The sequence below is a fragment of the Oryza glaberrima genome, chromosome 11 (assembly GCF_000147395.1).
Source record: "Oryza glaberrima chromosome 11, OglaRS2, whole genome shotgun sequence".
Taxonomy (NCBI): Eukaryota; Viridiplantae; Streptophyta; class Magnoliopsida; order Poales; family Poaceae; genus Oryza; species Oryza glaberrima.
In genome coordinates, this window is record NC_068336.1 from 25,048,146 (window position 1) to 25,062,863 (window position 14,718).

The 14,718-nt window shown below is 42.0% G+C and overlaps 2 protein-coding genes across 4 annotated transcripts; both read right to left on the minus strand.

Annotated features, from left to right (window-relative positions):
- Nucleotides 1-256: 256 nt before the first annotated feature.
- LOC127755037 (uncharacterized) lies at nucleotides 257-5,420 on the minus strand. Of its 2 annotated transcripts, none has more exons than XM_052280671.1 (5): nucleotides 5,012-5,420; nucleotides 3,225-4,592; nucleotides 1,838-1,958; nucleotides 720-1,509; nucleotides 257-556 (listed from the first exon to the last, which is right to left on the minus strand). In XM_052280671.1, the coding sequence occupies exons 2-4, from the start codon at nucleotides 3,272-3,274 to the stop codon at nucleotides 721-723; spliced, it is 960 nt and encodes a 319-aa protein (XP_052136631.1). In that variant the 5' UTR covers nucleotides 3,275-4,592; nucleotides 5,012-5,420; the 3' UTR covers nucleotides 257-556; nucleotide 720. The 2 variants fall into 2 exon arrangements, with proteins under 2 accessions (XP_052136631.1, XP_052136630.1); XM_052280670.1 differs by having other exon boundaries at nucleotides 2,036-4,592; nucleotides 5,012-5,419.
- A 1,504-nt stretch (nucleotides 5,421-6,924) lies between these two features.
- On the minus strand, nucleotides 6,925-10,576 carry LOC127754060 (uncharacterized). 2 transcript variants are annotated; one of them, XM_052279523.1, is made up of 9 exons: nucleotides 10,330-10,576; nucleotides 9,533-9,787; nucleotides 9,244-9,457; nucleotides 8,876-9,073; nucleotides 8,616-8,792; nucleotides 8,426-8,536; nucleotides 7,629-8,096; nucleotides 7,414-7,488; nucleotides 6,925-7,303 (listed from the first exon to the last, which is right to left on the minus strand). In XM_052279523.1, the coding sequence occupies exons 2-9, from the start codon at nucleotides 9,781-9,783 to the stop codon at nucleotides 7,214-7,216; spliced, it is 1,584 nt and encodes a 527-aa protein (XP_052135483.1). In that variant the 5' UTR covers nucleotides 9,784-9,787; nucleotides 10,330-10,576; the 3' UTR covers nucleotides 6,925-7,213. The 2 variants fall into 2 exon arrangements, with proteins under 2 accessions (XP_052135483.1, XP_052135482.1); XM_052279522.1 differs by having other exon boundaries at nucleotides 10,325-10,576.
- Nucleotides 10,577-14,718: the final 4,142 nt, after the last annotated feature.

The following is a 14,718-nucleotide window of genomic DNA, read 5'->3' on the forward strand; positions in this document are numbered from 1 at the left end:
AGAACAGGAGTACAGATGGACAGAACAGGACGGAACGGGACGGAACGGGGCATTACCGAGAGGTAGTAACTCACGGGAAGTAAATCAAAGTTACCGAGAGGAAATTGCTACCGTGTGGGAGTGTGCACGGTAACATGAGTAATGTTACCGAGAGTTTGTTTGAGATTTACACCCAGTAACGTTGTGCACGTGATTTTATATAATATGCACATATTGAAAATAGTACTGCACTAGCTGATATGAGGCAAGCAACAGATAAATAAGCATGTTTCATTCAAACGAATTGGCACCACATAATAATCACTAAACGCAGCAGATCAATAAGCATGTTTCATGCAAACAAATTGGCACCACATAATAATTAGTGAACATTAGTGCAGATTCTCAGTGCTAAGAAGAACATGATATGAATATATCCACCAACTAGATACACATGATGCCATAGAAACTACAATGGTTCTTACACCTCTCCTAGGGAGGCAATAAACACTAGTGGCTGTCTTAACCGGATTGATGGTAAAAATAAACTCCAGTCCTTTGCCATAGCATTATATGCCTGAAAGTATGAAAAAATAAGTTAGCTGTCAAATAATATTACAGTACACAGTAGTTTATGAAAGCTCAGTCATGGGCAATTTGACAAAAATAAATATGTATTTGCAGATGTAGGATATAACAAATTAGCAGTGTGGCCTCCAATTCAGAAGTGAGGTCTTTACCTTAGAAATATTCATCATATAAGATATCTCTATTGGTGGGATATTCATCATCTTCATTGGATGAGTCAGCATAATAAGACTCGTCATCATCGTAGTTGACATCTTGAATAGATGATCCATTGAGAAGCTCCAAGTCCTTGCCATTGCAAATATCTTCAGTATCCCTACTGCTGGCAGCCTCTTCAGAATTATTATCAAAGTTCAGACCAAGATCAATTACAAAACTGCCAAGCAGGCCATCTTCTTGGAAATAGTGGACAACATCAGTGTTGGGGACAAAATCATAATCTTGATCAGTGGGTACTTCTAATCTACCAATTGGCTGCACCTTATATACAACCCACCAATTAGTGAGATCTTGTACAGATTTGCATGGATATGGCATGTAATACACTTGTGTCGCTTGATGAGCTATAACAAATGGCTCAAACTTGGGAAGGATTGATGCATGAGAAACTTCAACCAGGCCATATCTTGGCGAGTACCTGACTTGGCTTGGGTCAAACCAATGGCAAGTGAAGAGCACAAGTGTGAGAGGTTTGGTGCCATCAAAGCTGATTTCTATTATTTCTTTGATGTAACCATAGTACTCAGTCATTTCACCATTTTCTCCCTGTCCTATAGTCACCAAACCACTGTTTATTGTAGTTGCATTTGGCCTCTCCTGCTCATATTTATGTGTCCGAAATCGATACCCATTTACATCATATATATTATATAACAAGACTCGAGTGTGGCATCCTCTAGCTATTTGCTTCAAATCATCACTCATAGTCTCATCCATCATACTCTACATGTGAAAAAAAATAGGACATAATGTGTCCATAAGTTGGGAATGATAGACCCAATACACAGAGTTTTTGCAGTAATATGTTTTCATGGGGATTACTTTGATCGGTGGCATGAATATTCATGAAAGTTTTTTTTGTTCAACAGGTAGTACAACATATATACACACATGCATGATCTTACAGCAAGCAAAGTAAGGTAGATTTCCTAATCTGATCTGAAAGGATATGCATGGCTAAGGACATTGTCATCTTTTTATTCGATGTAGTAATTAAATTACTTGTCACCATTTTCTTCAGTTTAAATAAAGTACGGGATAAAGAAATTACCTTCTTACAAAACCAAGAAACAAAATTAGGATGATCTCTCCCAGCACCATTCTGTAAGATGTTCTCCTGCTGTTGCCTAGTTGGAACACCTCGTGAAGTCCACTCCTCATCTATAAACTTCCTGCAAGGTAAAAAGACAAGCAGAAGGTAAAATTACATGCAGCTATGAACAAGATGCAACCCATATAAACTTCATACCTAATGTAGTCATCCACTTCAGTAAGATTTGTAAGCACGTACAACATGGTAGCATCCCACTCTTCACCAGTTAAGTGTCTAGGGACTCCTCGGCTAGTAGAATCTCCCTTAATAGAGAAGAGACTAAGGGAACAATCAGTGGACTGAGCCACATTGTATCGAGGGACAGGATTATGAATTGTCCGCACTTGATCAGCAAAATATATAGATGTGAAATTTGAGATTTCATCTAGTATGTAAGCCTCTGCTATGGATGCTTCAACACGAGCTCGGTTTCTAACTTTGCTCTTAAGATACTTTTGGCCTCTTTCAACAGGGTAGTTCCATCTGAATTGTACAGGTCCACCCATCCTAGCTTCATATGGTAAGTGAATCATCAAGTGTTGCATTGGATTGAAAAATCCAGGTGGAAAGATTTTTTCTAATTTGCAAACCAAAACAACTATTTGACTCTCCATGTTTTCCATCTCTATGGGATCAAACTGTTTTGCACAAAGTTTGCGATAAAAGAAGCTCACCTCTGCTAGCACTTCCCACACATGTGTTGGCAAGTAGCCACGAAACATCATTGGGAAGAGACGTTCCATCATTATGTGGTAATCGTGGCTTTTTAACCCATTAATCCGCATGTTTTTCAAATTTACTCCTCTCCTTAAGTTCGACCCGTACCCATCAGGAAATTTCAATGTTCGAAACCATTCCAATATTTCTTTCTTCTGAGTTCTGTTCAAGCAAAAATCCGCTCTTGGTTTTACCCATTGACCAGATGGTTGTTTTTGGACAAGGTTCAACTCAGGGCGGTTACAAAGTGCAGCTTGGTCAAGGCGAGCCTTGACATTGTCCTTCGTCTTGTCTGGGATGTCAAAGCAAGTATTGAATATTGCCTCAGCAACATTCTTCTCATTGTGCATGACATCGATATTATGAGGAAGTACTAGCATATGAAAGTAAGGGAGTCTCCACAAACTAGACCTATGTGTCCAATTGTGACTTTTGCCATAGTCTACAAAACCATTTCCATTAGGAGCAAGGACAAGGCTATCTAACTGAGCTTTTATCTCTCCACCCGAGAGACGACGAGGTGGCTCAGTACTAACAGTAGTGTTTGCCATAAAAGAGTTTGAATCAGTTCTAAAACTGTGATCACTTGGAAGAAACTGGCGATGACAATCAAAAAATGAGTACTTACCCCCATATTTCAACCTTTTTCCTTGGAGCACCTCCATACAGATTGGACATGACATCTTCCCGTGCACACACCAACCACGGAATATGCCATAGGCTGGAAGGTCATGGATAGAATAAAGGAAGGAGACTCGCATAATAAAATTTGTCTTGGTGGCACGATCATATGTCAACACACCTTGCTGCCAAGCATGTATGAGTTCATCAACTAAGGGCTCCATGAATACACTAATATCTTTACCAGGATAGTTCGGCCCAGGAATTATCAAACTAAGAAACATGTTGTGCTGCCGCATGCAAATACCAGGTGGAAGGTTCAGAGGAATGACAAACATAGGCCAGCAAGTGTATGAAGAGGCACCCATACCAAATGGACAGAACCCGTCTGTGGCTATTGCTACTCTAACATTGCGCATTTCCATAGCAAAGGTTGGAAAGTCTCTATCAAACTTCTTCCAGGCTTCACCGTCAGCTGGATGTACAATCTTGTCAGGATGGTATCGATGACCAGTTTTGTGCCATGTCATTTGCTTGGCCTGAGATTCTGACATGTATAGCCGCTGAAGTCTTGGGATGATTGGAAGATAACGAAGTACCTTTCTTGCAACAGTTAATTGTCTCTTCTGGCCCTTACTGTTTTCGACCTCCACATACCTACTCTCTCCACACTTATCACAGTGTGTCTTATGTTCATTCTCCTTCCTAAAGAGCATACAATTTTTAGGGCATGCATCTATCTTTTCATACGGCATATTCAAAGCACTAAGGAATTTCTTTGCCTCATACAAGTTGGGTGGTAGCTTATGCCCTTGGGGGAGGAGAGCACAGACCACATTCAAAAGTGCATCAAATCCAGCAATTGATATAGCATACTGAGACTTCACTGCTAGTAGTCGTGTGGTAGCATCAAGTTGTGATACCTGTGTATGTTCGTGGAGAGGTTTAGTCGCTGCAGACAACATTTCAAAGAAAGCTTGCGCTGTGGGCTCTGGATCTTCCTCCTCAACTGAGACATAAGCATCTCGGATATCATCCACCATATCATCCATCCGATTGATGTCCACAACCCTATCTTCATCTTCAGTGCTTTCACATACCACCTCTTCACGTGTAGGGTGTGTCTCACCATGATACACCCACACAGTATATTCAGGCCTGAAACCATACTTGCAAAGGTGTTTCATCATCACATCTCTTATTTGGGGACGTGTGTTGTTGCAGTAGTTACAAGGGCACAATACATCAGCACAGCGTGTGTCCCGACTGAATGCCATGTCAAGAAATTCTGTAGTCTTCAAAATCCATTCAGCAGTAACCTCGCCGCGGTTTCGACGGCCCTTGTACATCCAATTACGATCAACTAGCATTGTACCTGGTTATGACAAAGTGGCAGAACGATTTTTTTGTTAGGAAATGCATGGCTGTTATTTTACTGCAATACTATTCTTTTACTTCAATATTGTCTCAATTTTACTTTTGATGACATAGAAATAATACATCAACCTGACAGATAAGCTGAAACTCAGGTTTTCAGATGTGGAATTTGCAGCAGTTTGATGTGCATATATATATATATATATATATATATATATATATATATATATATATATATATATATATATATATATATTGTTCCAATTTTTGTTTTCCAATTTGTTTTGACAATTGAGATCCCCCAAGTACAGCCGAAACATACCTAACCCATGCTAGAACTGATCCCAAATCGAAAAGATGATAACTTGAACTGATCCCAAATCGAAAACAATTTAACTTGAAGGGTGAAAGAGGAACCTGAGGAGAATGAATCTGAGGACAGGACTGTTCGATGAGCAGGCAATCCTCGCCTATGCCTGTTGATGCCCTGGCGGAGCCGACGCGTCGAGGGAGGCAGTGAGGCGTGACGCTAGGTCGATGGAGATGCGCGGCTCCCACGGCAACCTTCAACCAGACGGGGCGCGGCGCGACGGCCGTGTGGCGGTGGCCACCGGCGGCGGCGGCTGTGGTGCGACGGCCTTGCTGCGGTAGCCCGGCGGCGGCGGCGGCTGTGGCGGGGAGGCAGCGGCGGCGGCGGCGGCTGTGGAGGGGCGGCGGCGGTGGTGGTGGCGCGGCAGGTGGGTCTATGAAGGCCGGAGGGGAGGCATGCCGATGCGGATGAGAGGAGTAACCTAGCCCGCGATTTTTTTGGGGGGACAACAACCCTAGCCCGCCATATTTTTGGGCGCGTGGTTTCTGATATGCGGGCAGCGATACTAATAGTACTTGGTGCTTTTTTCCTCCAGATGATGATGATGACCCCAGCCCGATTTAATCCACTAGGATTTATTTCTTGTATAATATAGACAAAATTCATTCAATTTTCAAGCTTGGTCTGAAACTTTTGTTAAGATGTATACTTAAAAAAATATTCCCATATATTTGAAAAATAATAAACTTTGGCTCTTTAACACTAATGAAAAATCATTTAATGAACACACGCAATTTTTACTAGCGGATACTAAAAAGCACCGCCTAAAAGGGATGACGATCCGTACCTCGGGGGCTCCGCCCCCGCACCCCTGGGCGTCCGCAGGTGGACAACTAGTATCCTCGGGGGCTTCGCTCCGGCCCAGCCTCCGGCATCTACGGGCCTCCGCTTCGCTCCGGCAGAAGCTGGCCTTTATTAAGTGCAAATGAATATAGATCACAACCCAAGCATATTCTCCCTTAACCCTCATTTAATTGAGAAAATATGATCCATAGCATAGGAAAACTAGTGGCTAGCAGAGAACTCCCGCCGGCGAAGGCCAAGGTAGACGGGGCCGGTGGAATACAATGCTCTATGGAGAGGAGTAAGGGCAAATATGACGGGAGTGCTACGAACAAAAGAAAAACTAGTGGCATGTGGTTCTAGTCTAAAGGTGGAATTTTTTGTGCTATTTTTTGGTTCCAATCCTTTTTCAGTGATATGGATTGAATTTTCTCCATTCAATTCCGCCCTTAACCCTCCAGCGTTCAGCAGCCACAACGAAAACCGGTCGAATTCCACAAAATTTTGAGGTTTCGATGAGGCTTGAAAGTAAAAGCCGTCAAAGATTTCGATGAGTTTCATCCAAATTCAAATTTATATTGATAAAAATGGAAAAAAATCAAATAAAATCTTTTAAATAGTATGATATTTATTGAACCTATTGGATACAAATTTTTGAAAAATAAAAATGATGTATTCCGTGTATTTCCTGAAATTTACATGAGAAAATCTCGGAATCGTAAACTCTAAGGGTGACGGTGGCCACGGCGGCGAAGGGATCCGATGGAGATAACACAAATTGGCCATAAAAAACACTTCGTAGTAGTGTAATATATGAACTAGAGAAGTGCATTTGGTAAGCAAAATTTATTTATTCTTTAAATTTACTCAAATTTTTCTTCAAACTTTGAGCCTATTTTGAAGGGAATTTTTACCATCCTTTTTGACCTCGCACTGGCAGGTACCAGTCAAGGGGTATGATTTGTATGTTGGATCTAATTATTAATGACATGAGCTTACGCAATGCATGATCACCAATTTTTGCTTAGGCGGAATTCGACGGTACACTAATCGGTGTTTGATGTAACCATTAGCCAAACGAACATAACTTACAATTCACAAGTTCCAGTGCATGCAAATATAGATGACCAAAGTATGGAACTTCCAGTTCACAAGTTCCAGTGCATGCCAACATATATGACCAAAAGAACCGAACTTCCAGTTCACAAGTTCCAGCGCATGCCAACATGGCAACATATATGACCAAAAGGCAACAGGCAGCCAACCTAAGGCAACAGACACAGCGAACATCTACTAGAGTTCCATGTGGCCTAAAGTTCAGGTAAACCTACATAATTAACAAAAGACTACTTAGTGAGACAACCACAACCAACAGCTATCCAAGTTCATGGCCATGACCATCCAGGTCAGTTTAGTTACAAAATATATCCATAGTTTTAGGAATGTACAACTAGTCCGCTGTCATGCTAAAAATTGACAATTGCACCAGATGCAGCACCAACCCCAACATGGTTGGGGCCTGAGTTTCCATTCGAAGCCACAGGTCCAGACGAAGCCTGTTTTATATTTCAAACCAAATGATTTAATATTAGTCCTCTCATAAGTTAAATGGGAAATAATTACTCATGCAAAAGATATTACAGACTACCATGTATCAAATACTTACTAGGTGAGTCAACATGACAGGTAAGGGAGGTGTGCCTGAAGCTGACAAGTCTATGTTCAGCTTACTTTGTATCACCTGCAATCCATTTCACATGTACACTAGTGAGTGCGACCAACCCAAAATTCAAATTCTATAATGATAAAAACACTACTAGCTGTGTCTTATAAGCAATAGCAAACAAATTCAACTTGACCAAGTAAAGTTATACCACTTACCCTTAAAGCAGCTTCAAAGAATGCTGATTTCTGTTGAGAGGCTATCTTTTCCAACTCCCTCTCCTTGCGCTCTTCCTCCCTCTCCTTACGCTCCTGCTCCTTCTCTCGCGCCCTCTCTTCACGCTCACGCTCCTTCTCCTGCTCCTTCTCCTGCCGCTCCCTCTCCTTCTCACGCTCCCTCTCTTCACGCTCTCGCTCCCTTGCCTCGCGCTCCTCTTGTAGTTGCCGCAGAAGGTCTTCAACCTGGTTTGTGTTGTCATGATCTGTCCTCAATCTTCTGCGAGGGCGTTGATCATCACGCGAATTGTCACCAAACACTGCTGATGAGTCAATGAGTCCATCACCAATCATGAAATGGCCATGTTTCTTTCCACCACCAGCCATGTGCACAGCGACAGGATCAATGGGAGAAGTGCGCCAATCATTTTCTGGCCCATGCAACTGAACATAAGCTGCAGCATAGGCCTCCTGTTGCAATCAGATCATATCTTAAATTAGTTCTAATGTAAAAAATGATGAACTATGTCTATGATTCATCATCACTCCTGCTCAACTTGCATAGATGATACACGATATAAAATACTCATATATATGCATCAGCACAACATTTGCAAGTTCCTCCACTTATTCCAATATAATAGCAACATGCTTTGCAAAATTTCCAAGTGTATCACCATTTTTGGGGCTTATTGCTAGCTATTCATGCATAAGTGTTTTGACAACCATTACTGACAACACATAATCATGATAAGTAAAAGACACTATCTGATTTGCACCACAAAATATTTAGCACTTACAAGCTTCTCAGCTACACGCGGGTCACAGCTGAATTGTCCATCCTCTCGATTTTCCCTCCTTCCTTCTGTGTAGGCCTCTAGTGGAGCAACTGGCCGCTTTTTCTTCTTCTCCTATATGACATAGAATATAAATTATGTCAGATTTTCTTTGGCCAGAATCTCCTACATGTTTAAACAGAGATGCACATACCAAATTTTTTTGGTAACGGCTCAAGTTAGCACTGCCTTGGCGGTGAGATGGCCCTTTCATTTTCTCCCTCCGTATCCTATGAGCACGTGAGACAGCCTGCCATTTTGGATTACACCACCGCAATCGTATCAACTCCCGCCATGCATTTTCTGAATTCAGGAACCACCATGGTTCTACCTATAGGAGAAGCACAGACATATTCATTAATTACTAATCTATTTAGCAAACAACAATAAATTATAAATGTTCAATCATATCACCTTTAGGTACTCGCTCTCTGTAAGATAAGTTCTGCATGCGATTTCTCTGGAAGTGTTCACCTTCAGGATTTTCCTTTGGTAATTAAGCACAGCTAGGATGCGAATTTCATAAAACAAGCGATCAACAAGGCCCTTGACACAATTGTGGACAACCTTTCTAGCTTCTTGTTCTTTTCCCTCTGCCCACCTGAAGTAAAGCTGCAGCTATGAAAAGTTAAAGGCCTGCTTGACACTAAAAACTATGGTATTCAAATATTGTGGCATATCGATATTTTACTATCCAAACAGGCCCTAAACTAGGAAAAATACAAATATAATAAAATGTGCGATGTACTCCAAATTAGAGAAGGAAATGTTCACAAACAAACCCAGAAGTCTTCCTCAACACGATGGAGACAGCTTGGCAGCCGTATTTGATTGCTTCTTGGAGTATCCGGCGCTATCCTGTAATGTTTCCAACTCCATGCTGGCTCCTCTTTACCCTTCAACGTGACAATGCCAGGGAACCATTGTTTAAGAAGTAATGTCAGGATGCTATTGGGGACCCTAATGTTGCCTCCATAATCATTTGCTCGCCATTGCCTGTGCATATCAACAAACAGGGAGATCAGTCCTTCATATTCAACATAATGGAAAATACAAAAATAGCCTTTTTACCTGTCTCCTACTGGAGTCAGCACAGGTTTGTCCTCCTCTCGGGTAGGTTGTGGTGGCACACGTGTAGGACCACGAAACCAGATTTCCTCAGATGTTTCTTCCTCCTCCAAAATCTCCTCATCCAAATTAGGAGAATGATTAGGTTGTTGGGAACATGAGGACCTTGTACTGCATCTGGGCAAGGTAGCCCCACTCACTGCCTGATCTGAACAATTGGAAGCCTCCCTATTGCCTAAGCTCAAGCGCCGCATATTCCTAGAAAATTAAGGTTTGAAGTATTATATGAAACAGATCAAATGGCAGTACATAGCAGTGCCGCAGCAACATGGTTCATGGTATAATAAAATGTACATATAAGGTTACAAACAATGTAGCAGTTCAGATGATCACAAAATATGGAACGAATCATCCCCATTCAACATCCAGCAACAAGCTAAACAAGTAGGGACGTGGCTAACTCTCAGCCTAACCAATAATATGCATCTATTGACATGTACAAAAATTTGAAAACCGTTTAGTCTGACGCTACAAGGACTCTCACCCACATCATTTTGTAGTTATCAGGGTTTGCTTTTTTATTTACACAGCACTGCAGCTTATTTCATAGCGATCATGGTGTTGATATAAACTAGATTTTCAACTGAGATGCAGTCCATATAAATCAGACAACGAACTCTTTCTGGATTCAGAAAGAAAAGGACGTCTATTTCCCAGAATCAAGAACCATCATTGCATAAGATTCAAGAACCACTCACACACCACGCCGGATAGGAGGATGTAGCTGTGTAATACCTCACCCTGCTCAGCTGCTTCTTGATCGGGGACTGGGGAGCCTTGCTGCACAGCTTGACGAGGATGTACTGGTCAGCGCAGTGGATGCCTGGATGGACGTGGACGTACAGGGCCTCGTAGATGGAGTGGGATGCGACCCCTCGTCGACCGGGGACGCGCCGCCGCCCTCGCCGGCCTAGCCGGGGACGCACGGCCGGCCGTGAACGGAGAGACCGAGAGGGGAGAAGTGAAGCGGCGGGGGTGGGGATGGGGACAGGAGAAAGAGGAACGGTGGAACGGGAATCGATCGATTATATAAGGAGTAGGGTTTTGCTGTGCCTCTTGTTTGGGCCCACAGGTGGGCCGTGGCCTGTTCCCGATAGCAATTACGCACGAACTCTCGAGAATTTACTGTTCCATGCGCGCCAAAAAAAACACCCCGTGCCAAAAAAAAAAAACACCACGCGCCATCCGCCGATTCTGCCCGCGCCAACGGAAATCACCGCCCGCCAAGCAAAAAAAAAATCCGCGCCAAGCCACGGTAGGAACGGTGGGTCCCATGGTTACCGAGCGGTTTGGCGTACTTTTGGTCTTCCCGAGTTTTTTTCATCGCTAACACACGGTATATTTGCAATCTTACCTGGTGCAACGTGATACTCTCGGTAAGTCACCGAGTACTAGCAAAAACTCCCGGTAACAGGGTGAGGCACACGGCAGCTTCACAAGCTCTGGTAGTGGTTCTTGTGCTCAGTTTATCGGCGGCTTAATTCGAGGCTTTGACTAGTCCAATCGTAGCAGATCTGCATATGCATGGTTAATCTTGCTTTTTCTTTATGGGGATGGGTGTGGTTGATCCGATCTTTTCTCCCTTTTGTTCTTTGATTTGTTCACAACCTTCGTTAAGCTATTATTATGATCTCTGAGAGAGAGAGAGAGAGAGAGAGAGAGAGAGAGCCGATTGTGTCAGCAGATTTAGATCTAATTAAGATAAACTGCGTTTTGCGGCCGATCGAGCTGATTGGTGTGCTTTTCATGGACAGGATTGCTTCTTTGCTGAAGAACATCAAGGGCGGATTGCTGGACCTACAAGCCATCTTGGCCAGTGTGTTTGTCCTTCAATGGATAAGCCCTTGGATGTTCTGGCTGCTGCGAGCCACGAATGGAATCGTCGTTCTTGCTATTTTGCTTGCATGTCTTGTCTTGGTCCGTGGGATTCGCCGTGGTATCAGGTTTGTATGGGCCTATGGCCAGGTTTGACCAAGAATGAATGGATTGTGTGTTTGTTTGGTACCATATATAGTACCATATGGCACTTCTGCCAGCAAAATGATACTAGCTTGGTCAACAACATAGGGCCTATTTAGATATATTTGGAATGGCAAAACTTTTGGTGGTAAAAGATTTGGCATTGCAAAAGTACTAGTTGGTGTTTAGATGTATCCAAAAGTTTTACCTTTTGCACCTTATTACTAGCTCTCCCTCTCTTATACAACCATCAGCACGGGGACCACCGCACTTTTTGGCTAATTTTACTACTCAGAACTAGCAAATAGCAAATGGCAACTTGCTACCTCTTAGTACTAGTGTTTAGATCTAAAATAGCAAAAAGTAGTACAAAACAGCAAATAATTTATCATTTTGGAGGAACTAAACAGAGCCATATTGATCCTATGTATCAGCAAACTTCACTGCTAGAAATCACAAATTCCCCCAGGGCTATCCGTACTAGGGAACAAGACAACAAGCCATAGGATCAATATGGAACTGTACCTAGGGACAGTCCAGTGGGGAAGGAATTGAAGAGTTCCCCTGGGGTCCTTTGTCAAGCATAAGGGAACAGATTATTTCCCCTGGGTTGCAACTTGCAAGGGCTAGATGAAGTCTACCTTACTACATCTACACCGCACCAAAAATATCTTACTATATCCGACATAATGAATAACTAAGAAAGACGGAAAAAACTGTTTTCCCTATTGTTTGGAACAAGTACCGACTTAAGAGTGTAAGTGGCTAACCCGTTAACCTACTTATAAATCAAATAAGTACGTAACTTGGGTTCATAGGTTTATCACTTACGCCTTTATACCCACTCATAATAGGGCTACAAAGCGATATATATTATGTTTTATATATATGCATTTTTTTTCTTTCCTCCTTGGTACTCATGTATCCTCAAATCAATATTGGACATGTCCAATTTCTTTATAATATGAGGTTTTGTGCGTAACATATGATTCAATGTTTTAACTCTTTGTGTGTGCAGAAAAGCTAGGTATGTGCATGCAAGACATGTTGAGAATCAACGTTTGACCAATATTAATGAGCAGGACATGCGACCTTGGAGGGCTTTACCTGACAACCAGGACCAGGCACATTTACTCCCTCCAACCTTTTCTTTTGACAATGGATATCCATCCAGCCTCTGCTTCCAAGATGTAAATGGCCAATCAGTCCCTCGAACCTATGTCAGGTATTTTTTTCAGTTGTTTTCACCAAAGATTTTTTTCCTTCAAAACTATATTAAGGTATATTTTTTCTATTTAATATATATTAGTTATCAACCTGTAAATAAGAGCGGACAACATACTACAATATGGTAACTTTGTTAATATGTAGTGTAGGAGTATACATAATTTAATTATTTATCTACAAAATTTGTATCAAGTTTACATATTTAATCAGTCATATATGATTCTAACCTCGTGTGCTACATAATATGTACATATAGACCTTCTTAAAATAGCTCTTGTGATCTCAATTCAGTTTCTATCTCAATATATATGTACAGCACACTGGTTAGAACTGTTTCCTTTTGTTGGTCGTGTCGTGGACTCTATAATTCTGAATCAAACTGAACATAGTGATTACAGACAGCCATACAATACACTAGTTAAAAGATATATCTTATTAATTTTCAGGTATACCAATTACATAGACTTGATTATTATAATTAAGTTTTTTCTCTATCAAGGTGTGAATAATGTCTAGGAATGTTTTATTTATGTGGGAATTTCTAGCCTTTTAACCAGTTAAAATTAATGTGTTGGCTTCTAGGAGAGCCTCTAGTTAGTGTCAAGAAAGGTATATGACTTGCTAGCCGGAGTAGCACATGTAGCTTGCGATGTATATATTCATCCCGTAGTCTTTTATTTGCAGTGATAATTTTAGAGGAAGAACCACTTTTGTGAATGACTACCAGACTGTAATGATACATAGTTTTTATGTCACTCGACACATATCACTACCGTGGAGACCAACATAATTTGAGATAGGTTACTTGGTGAGCCATATTATGTCATGATAGTTCAATAATCCATCCATAGTAAAAATGTTATCATATGCCCGCTGTTTAGGTGGAAATTTTATCATATTTGCACGCCATGTGATTCTCAACACTATAGATGGCCTGCTTGTAGCACTGGTATTAATTTGTGACTTTAATTTGCTCCACCTTTACTTATAGAGTATAATATGGTCACGACCTTTAAAATGCATAGGGTACAATGCAAACATATGTAATGGCTTATATATAGTAACAGTGTAACACTAACATAATTTTGTGCCTCGCCATTTCGTTCACATCTTGGTATGTATGTTTGATGATTTATGATATGCAATTTTTTTTCGCCTTCTAAAGCGCAAAGTGAGGAGTAGATTGGATAAATATATATCGATCTTACCTTAATGCATAAACAATATTGTTCGGATACAAGTAATTTTTGCCTCCTTATTACTCACGTACCAGGCCTCAAATCAATATTGGAATGAACAGGTCCCTTGTTCATAGTACTGTAAGGTTTTGTGTGTAACCTGATCCAATATTTCTTTTGTACGTGTGCAGAGAAGCCAGGGATGTGCGTGCAAGACATGCTGAGCATCAACGTTTCACCAGTATCGATGAGCAGAACTGGAGACATTGGTGGAGGGCTTTACTTGACACACCATATCTAGTCCCTCCAACCTTTACTTTTGATAATGTATATCCATCCACCTATGAAGCACTGATACGGCAAAGCAGGCGCGTGTCTGTGTCCGACACGCGATCGGATACGGACACGTATCGGACACGGCCGGATACGTGTCCGGGACGTATCGGTATTTATCTTGATTTTAAAATAAATAAAATAATTCCTGATACGTTTCCGATACGTTCTGATACGGTCCCGATACGTTTAACCCTAATATTCCGCCGGTACCAAAACCCGCGCGCGCGTGGGGAGCATATCCACCCAGCCTGCGTCGCCTCTCAACTCTCACTCTCGCCTCTCTTCCCCAACGCTCCAGCGCCGCCGCCGCCCCATCAGCCATTGCCGCCGACGGGCTGCACCGGCGCCGCCACGCTGCTCTCCACCTCCGACGCTGGCCCAACACTGTCACCACCAACGCCCCTCACGCGCTCCAGTGCCGTCGCTGCT

Excerpts from the sequence above, each read along its gene's own strand:
- LOC127755037 (XM_052280670.1), bottom strand. The coding sequence starts at position 4,587 with ATGCTAGTTGATCGTAATTGGATGTACAAGGGCCGTCGAAACCGCGGC. Across the intron at positions 1,959-2,035 it reads GAAGTGGATGACTACATTAG|GAAGTTTATAGATGAGGAGT; the intron begins GTATGAAGTTTA and ends TTTACCTTGCAG. Across the intron at positions 1,510-1,837 it reads TTTCTTGGTTTTGTAAGAAG|AGTATGATGGATGAGACTAT; the intron begins GTAATTTCTTTA and ends TTTCACATGTAG.
- LOC127754060 (XM_052279523.1), bottom strand. The coding sequence starts at position 9,783 with ATGCGGCGCTTGAGCTTAGGCAATAGGGAGGCTTCCAATTGTTCAGAT. Across the intron at positions 8,793-8,875 it reads CAGAGAGCGAGTACCTAAAG|GTAGAACCATGGTGGTTCCT; the intron begins GTGATATGATTG and ends CTTCTCCTATAG. Across the intron at positions 8,097-8,425 it reads CGCGTGTAGCTGAGAAGCTT|GAGGCCTATGCTGCAGCTTA; the intron begins GTAAGTGCTAAA and ends TGATTGCAACAG.